General features: G+C 37.4%; 1 protein-coding gene across 1 annotated transcript; it reads left to right on the plus strand.

The window, feature by feature from the left end:
* The first annotated feature begins 317 nt into the window (after positions 1 to 317).
* Positions 318 to 2,953, plus strand: LOC132550542 (uncharacterized). Its single transcript, XM_060214634.1, has 2 exons — positions 318 to 341; positions 2,083 to 2,953. Exons 1-2 carry the CDS (start codon positions 332 to 334, stop codon positions 2,487 to 2,489), a joined length of 417 nt encoding a protein of 138 aa, XP_060070617.1. The 5' UTR covers positions 318 to 331; the 3' UTR covers positions 2,490 to 2,953.
* Positions 2,954 to 8,173: the final 5,220 nt, after the last annotated feature.

The following is an 8,173-nucleotide window of genomic DNA, read 5'->3' on the forward strand; positions in this document are numbered from 1 at the left end:
TAATTTACGTGCAAATATTAGGATGGATGGTCGTGTCATGTTTACAAGTAATAGAAATGACGTTTAATATTAAACACTACTAACCAATTAGCCGTTCCCAATCCTCATCGGAAATGAAATATTAATCAAAATATGTTGTTTGTCGACATATTTCCTAATTGGATTTCCGGAAATGTAAGTTATGTAAATTGAGTGTGTGTTGGGTGTATTAATAGGGAGGCCCGCTATAAATAGTGGCTACTACTACTCACTTCTCCATTCCAACTTCCCAGTCAGTGTATTGGTAGCTCGGCGATACACACACACTACCTAACACACGGTCGGCGCTGATATGGTTACATGTGAGTACACAGCTTTATTTTATACGTTTTCCTTAAGTAGAAAAAAAATCTCTACCGCTGTAAAATAACTATTTTAGAAATGTTAATTTGTTATTTGGGTCAAAACATAAACTCAATGTCTGGACTTAGCAGTTATTCTGGTTTTGTCGCTGTTGATATTGAAATTGCGTTTGATCTTTCACTTCACAGATACTGAGATTCGTAGACAACTCGGAGAGACTCGTCGTGTGTTATGAAAAGAACAATAAATTTATCAAATTTGGCGAGTTAAAATATCGCGACAAATGTCGCCGAGTCATATAAAATTAACAGTATAACAAAAAATTGCCCATCTAACTTTTGGAAACATTGTCTTACATATCATCACACATCACAATTTTTTTCTATCTTTGTAATTTAATTTTTCAAATAAATTATTTTTGATGTCTTTTGATTATTCTATTATCATATTTTGATGTTACTTGATGAGGAAGTTTTCAGTAGAAAATCGTTTACATTTGTTTCTGTTTATTGCTTCTTAAAGAAATTGTTAATAAATTCACAATGACAAAATCAGGGTCTCTCTAAACATACAAGTTGTTGATGTGGTGTTTTACTCAAGTTTGGAGGATCTTGTAATCTTAGTGATTTCATGTAATTTATGAAAGTAATATACTAAGTTTAAAGTGAACCACTGGTGAGCTCAGATGAAATGTTCGATGGAAGTAATAGATTTTAGTTGTGTAATGACTGACATTAGAAACATTAATTCTGTTTAAAAAATCTAACGTAAGAACTGATAGTTACAAAATCAGTTAAGTGCACATTTAAACTCCAACTGAGTGGATAAACAACACATACAACGCTACACTATCAAATGTGTCATTATCACCGCAGAGCTCTTCACTTTTAACATCCTGTCTCGAATCTGTTAAGTTTGTTGCAATTCAATTTTGAATTATATTCTATTGAAATCTATGAGTTTGGATACATCTCAAAAACGCCTCGTGTAAAAAAATCACACAAACACACTCAGCCGAGAAAAAGACAAGAAAAGGTAATCTCAATTTTACCTTCAAACTGGACAGGTAAATAATGAGTATATTTAAGTCATTTACAGACTTATGTTGGATCTAAATATTAAAACAAACAAACAAACAAACAAAACAAAACAAACAAACAAGAACATGCTGCCAGAACCTAACACGATGTCAATCTCTTTCTTGAATCAAATGCCTTTTTCATTGAGGAGAAAATGTTGATATTTCGGATTTTTGTAGATAGCGAGTTTGGAGGTTTCAGCCAGAGAGATAGTAGTGTCTTTGTAGATGGTCTGTGTATTGGGATTCCATTTCTAAATCAGTATTATTTCCGAGCCTTTTCTATAATCTGGGTGTTAAAGACACAAAAGTTTCTAGTAGAAATTTCCTTTCAGTGATTTACCGTTGTAAGTCTTCAATCTGTTGCGATCAGATTAAGCATGGACACAGACACCTAAATCTTATTTGAAAAATATCTGATTTTTGTGGTTTACATTCCATAACTGTTTGTAATTTTTATAACTATGGCTGGTATATATCAGTATGATTTTTTTCCAAAGATAAATACTTGATAATCATGACTATGATTTGACTGCAATGTGTTTCGGCTCTGTATTATTTTGATGTGCTTTAAGTTGGTAACGACCGGACACTGCTCTCGGTAGTCATTCATTAAATCACGTGTAGAATGCTCGTTTTAATTTTTTCCACTTTCTTTTTAGATATGGATACGAAACTGTTATGGTTGACAGCTCTGGTTGTGGCAATGTGCGCAATCTCTCTTACTTCCGGTATGTCACTTTACGGAATGTGCCTGACGACATGTTCCAAGTGCTCGGACGAGTTCGGCCCTAGATTTAACGCAGGGATGTGTCGAGAAATGTGTGGGGAAACGAATGGAAAAAGTATAGAATCATCATGTGAAACAGGTTTCGACGTTGATAAGCGCTCGAAAGAGAGCGTCCACATTTGCCGGAAATACTGTGTCTCGTGCGTACTGCGATATGGCCATAGTTATAATGTCGCCAAATGTGCTAACCTGTGTATGGATACGGAGGGCACCAGTATCGACCCCGATTGTATGAACATGGACATCTGGAATACAAATTTCAGACGCAGGAATAATTAACACCATAGGGGAAATATCCTAAATTTATTTTTGCATGAATGAGAAAAAGTAATTTATTTTGTTATGGAAACAAATGTGTGAGCTGTAAGACGTGAAACTTTCCGTGTTATTTTATTCTTGTGGACGTACTTTCCTGTGACAAACAGGGTGCCGTAACGGACTCATATCTTCTTGTGCTATAGGTGGGTTAGGATAGAGATGTTCCGAGTGACCAGGTATTTGCTGGATAAATGTACCGTTCACACTGATTGCATTTCACTACGACAGGAGACGGTAACTAAATACAAGGATATTATTTCTTTTTTATCATCCGTTTATCTACGGAGCGGAGATATTGTTCGTTTATCTCCATAACACTTTGGAAACTATCCAGTTCCTACTGGTACATTCGTATCGTATTTGAGAAAGGAACTATTGGATCATTTAAATCCTACGAAGTCTGTACTCCTTGTCTTAAGACGGAGAAAAAACTGCCAAAGCTGTTTTATGTACTCCGTGTCTAAAGATGGGGGAAAAAACTGCCACAGCTGTTTTATGTACTCTGTGTCTTAAGACGGAGAAAAAACTGCCAAAGCTGTTTTATGTACTCCGTGTCTAAAGATGGAGAAAAAAATTGCCAAAGCTGTTTGCTGTAATCCTGTCTAAAGACGGAGAAAAAACTGCCAAAGCTGTTTGATGTAATCCTGTCTAAAGACGGAGAAAAAACTGCCAAAGCTGTTATGTAATCCTATCTAAAGACGGAGAAAAAACTGCCAAAGCTGTTTTATGTACTCCGTGTCTAAAGATGGAGAGAAAACAGCCAAAGCTGTTTTATGTACTCCGTGTCTAAAGATGGGGGGAAAAAACTGCCAAAGCTGTTTTATGCACTCCTGTCTAAAGACGGAGAAAAAACTGCCAAAGCTGTTTTATGCACTCCTGTCTAAAGACGGAGAAAAAACTGCCAAAGCTGTTTGATGTAATCCTGTCTAAAGACGGAGAAAAAACTGCCAAAGCTGTTTTATGTAATCCTATCTAAAGACGGAGAAAAAACTGCCAAAGCTGTTTTATGTACTCTGTGTCTAAAGACGGAGAAAAAACTGCCAAAGCTGTTTTATGTACTCTGTGTCTTAAGACGGAGAAAAAACTGCCAAAGCTGTTTGATGTAATCCTGTCTTAAGACGGAGAAAAAACTGCCAAAGCTGTTTTATGTACTCTGTGTCTTAAGACGGAGAAAAAACTGCCAAAGCTGTTTTATGTACTCTGTGTCTAAAGACGGAGAAAAAACTGCTAGAATTCTTATAGGACCTCCGCGTGTAAGACGGATGGGGAAACTTCTGGAGGTCCTCTCTGCGCACAGTGTTATTAAATAGCTATGTTGCTTTTTATTTTAAGTCGCTCTGTATCACGTGACCTGTCTATTTTTGTTGATAATGTGCCACATTCCGCTCAATGTGTTTTACTGTTTTACTGTCGTTGTATGTTTACAGATCTCAACCTGGTGATATATTTAATTTCAATCTGTGATGATGTTCATGTCGCATATTAAAAACGCCTTTGATTAATGCATATTTTGTATTTATTTTTCTACAATTTTCTAGCGTATTCTATTGTGAACTTTAGATTGAGATGTAATATATCAGCTATGCTATTTACCACGCGTTTATACTTTATTAATTTGAAATAGAAGTCTGAACTATACTAGTCGTTTGTAACATTATCAATACTTGTGTGTTTAAGGATGTGTAATACAGTTCAGTATACCATCGCTGTCAATCTAGTAATATAGAAAACATAGTATCACAGAAGGCCTTTAATCGATCTGGTAACATAGTTTAACGATGTTTCAACATTTCACTGATTCAATATGTTAACGACATTTTAATGCTGAGTGTGTCGCTGATCCAGTGTAACAAACTGATGGTGTTTTAGTGTAAAAGAGAGTTTTACTCTGACCCAGTGTAACATATTGACGATGTTTTAGTGTAAATGAGAGTGTGTAGCTGACCCAGTGTAACATATTGACGATGTTTTAGTTTAAAAGAGATTGTGTAGCTGACCAAGTGTAACAAAGGGACGATTTTTTTAGTGTAAATGAGAGTGTGTAGCTGACCCAGTGTAACATATTAACGATGTTTTAGTGTTAATGAGTGTGTGTAGCTGACTCAATTAAATGGATTTACAAGAAAGTGTTTTACCATGACCAAGTTGTAATAATTTAGTTAGGGTAATGTATGGACGAGGTTTGATTTACTGTTCAGGTAACGCTATGGACGAGGTTTGATTTACTGTTCAGGTAAAGCTATGGACGAGGTTTGATTTACTGTTCAGGTAAAGTAAAATAAAGCTATGGACGAGGTTTGTGTAAAGCTATCGAGGTTTGATGTACTGTTCAGGTCATGACCAAAGTTTGATTTACTGTTCAGGTGAAGCTATGGACGAGGTTAGACTTACTGTTCAGGTGAAGCTATGGACGAGGTTTGATTTACTGTTTAGGTAAAGCTATGGATGAGGTTTGATTCACTGTTCAGGTAAAGCTTTGGACGAGGTTTGATTCACTGTTCAGGTAAAGCTATGGACGAGGTTTGATTTACTGTTCAGGTAAAGCTATGGACGAGGTTTGATTAGCTGTTCAGGTAAAGCTATGGACGAGGTTTGATTTACTGTTCAGGTAAAGCTGTAAAGCTGTGCACGAGGTTTGATTTACTGTTCAAGTAAAGCTGTAAAGCTGTGCACGAGGTTTGATTAACTGTTCAGGTAAAGCTATGGACGAGGATTGATTCACTGTTCAGGTAAAGCTATGGACGAGGTTTGATTTAATGTTCAGGTAAAGCTATGGACGAGGTTTGATTTACTGTTCAGGTAAAGCTATGGACGAGGTTTGATTTACTGTTCAGGTAAAGCTGTGCACGAGGTTTGATTTACTGTTCAGGTAAATCTATGGACGACGTTTGATTAACTGTTAAGGTAAAGCTGTAAAGCTGTGCACGAGGTTTGATTAACTGTTCAGGTAAAGCTGTAAAGCTATGCACGAGGTTTGATTTACTGTTCAGGTAAAGCTGTAAAGCTGTGCAAGAGGTTTGATTTACTGTTCAGGTAAAGCTGTAAAGCTATGCACGAGGTTTGATTAACTGTTCAGGTAAAGCTGTAAAGCTATGCACGAGGTTTGATTAACTGTTCAGGTAAAGCTATGCACGAGGTTTGATTTACTGTTCAGGTAAAGCTATGGCCGAGGTTTGATTAACTGTTCAGGTAAAGCTATGCACGAGGTTTGATTAACTGTTGAGGTAAAGCTATGCACGAGGTTTGATTAACTGTTCAGGTAAAGCTATGGACGAGGTTTGATTTACTGTTCAGGTAAAGCTATGGCCGAGGTTTGATTAACTGTTCAGGTAAAGCTATGGACGAGGTTTGATTAACTGTTGAGGTAAAGCTGTAAAGCTATGCACGAGGTTTGATTAACTGTTCGGGTAAAGCTATGCACGAGGTTTGATTAACTGTTCAGGTAAAGCTATGGACGAGGTTTGATTCACTGTTCAGGTAAAGCTATGGACGAGGTTTGATTAACTGTTGAGGTAAAGATGTAAAGCTATGGACGAGGTTTGATTAACTGTTCAGGTAAAGCTGTAAAGCTGTGCACGAGGTTTGATTTACTGTTCAGGTAAAGTTGTAAAGCTGTGCACGAGGTTTGATTTACTGTTCAGGTAAAGCTATGGACGAGGTTTGATTAACTGTTCAGGTAAAGGTATGCACGAGGTTTGATTAATTGTTCAGGTAAAGCTGTAAAGCTGTGCACGAGGTTTGATTTACTGTTCAGGTAAAGCTATGGATGAGGTTTGATTCACTGTTCAGGTAAAGCTATGGACGAGGTTTGATTCACTGTTCAGGTAAAGCTATGGACGAGGTTTGATTTACTGTTCAGGTAAAGCTATGGACGAGGTTTGATTTACTGTTCAGGTAAAGCTGTAAAGCTGTGCACGAGGTTTGATTTACTGTTCAGGTAAAGCTGTAAAGCTGTGCACGAGGTTTGATTAACTGTTCAGGTAAAGCTATGGACGAGGTTTGATTTAATGTTCAGGTAAAGCTGTGCACGAGGTTTGATTTACTGTTCAGGTAAATCTATGGACGACGTTTGATTAACTGTTAAGTTAAAGCTGTAAAGCTGTGCACGAGGTTTGATTAACTGTTCAGGTAAAGCTGTAAAGCTATGCACGAGGTTTGATTTACTGTTCAGGTAAAGCTGTGCACAAGGTTTGATTAACTGTTCAGGTAAAGCTGTAAAGCTGTGCACGAAGTTTGATTAACTGTTCAGGTAAAGCTGTAAAGCTGTGCAAGAGGTTTGATTTACTGTTCAGGTAAAGCTGTAAAGCTATGCACGAGGTTTGATGAACTGTTCAGGTAAAGCTGTAAAGCTATGCACGAGGTTTGATTAACTGTTCAGGTAAAGCTATGCACGAGGTTTGATTAACTGTTCAGGTAAAGCTATGGCCGAGGTTTGATTAACTGTTCAGGTAAAGCTATGCACGAGGTTTGATTAACTGTTGAGGTAAAGCTATGCACGAGGTTTGATTAACTGTTCAGGTAAAGCTATGGACGAGGTTTGATTTACTGTTCAGGTAAAGCTATGGCCGAGGTTTGATTAACTGTTCAGGTAAAGCTATGGACGAGGTTTGATTAACTGTTGAGGTAAAGCTGTAAAGCTATGCACGAGGTTTGGTTAACTGTTCAGGTAAAGCTATGCACGAGGTTTGATTAACTGTTCAGGTAAAGCTATGGACGAGGTTTGATTAACTGTTCAGGTAAAGCTGTAAAGCTATGGACGAGGTTTGATTAACTGTTCAGGTAAAGCTGTAAAGCTGTGCACGAGGTTTGATTTACTGTTCAGGTAAAGCTGTAAAGCTGTGCACGAGGTTTGATTAACTGTTCAGGTAAAGCTATGGACGAGGTTTGATTAACTGTTCAGGTAAAGCTATGCACGAGGTTTGATTAATTGTTCAGGTAAAGCTGTAAAGCTGTGCACGAGGTTTGATTAACTGTTCAGGTAAAGCTATGGCCGAGACTTGAGTTTTCAATGAAGAACGCACGGCCACAGCTTTCCAGAGGTGCTATCGAAGTGATCCCAATCGACGGATGAAAACCATTAAACATTTATCTTATGTTTCTTCATTACTATAATGGGTAATAGAAAACATCCTACGTTTATTTCTAGTCTGATATTACTATAGCGTTACTCTAACAGTCCCCGGACGTTTGACTCGGCATACGTTATAGTGTTTTATTGGCCCTGTTAATATCGTCATTAACATCAGTATGACAATAAATGTTACCTCACCACCACGTAACATTATATTATAGTACGACATCAATAGTCACTACACTACTACACCACGTCACATTATAGTATAGTACGACATCAATAGTCACTACACTACGTCACATTATAGTATAGTACGGCATCAATAGTCACTACACCACGTCACATTATAGTATAGTCCGACATCAATAGTCACTACACCACTGCACCACGTCACATTATAGTATAGCACGACATCAAAAGTCACTACACCACTACACCACGTCACATTATAGTATAGTACGACATCAATAGTCACTACACCACGTCACATTATAGTATAGTACGACATCAATAGTCACTACACCACGTCAAATTATAGTATAGTACGACATCAATTGTCACTACACTACGT

This window comes from Ylistrum balloti, unplaced genomic scaffold (assembly GCF_031769215.1).
Source record: "Ylistrum balloti isolate Yb309-2 unplaced genomic scaffold, AGI_CSIRO_Ybal_v1 Utg370126, whole genome shotgun sequence".
Taxonomy (NCBI): Eukaryota; Metazoa; Mollusca; class Bivalvia; order Pectinida; family Pectinidae; genus Ylistrum; species Ylistrum balloti.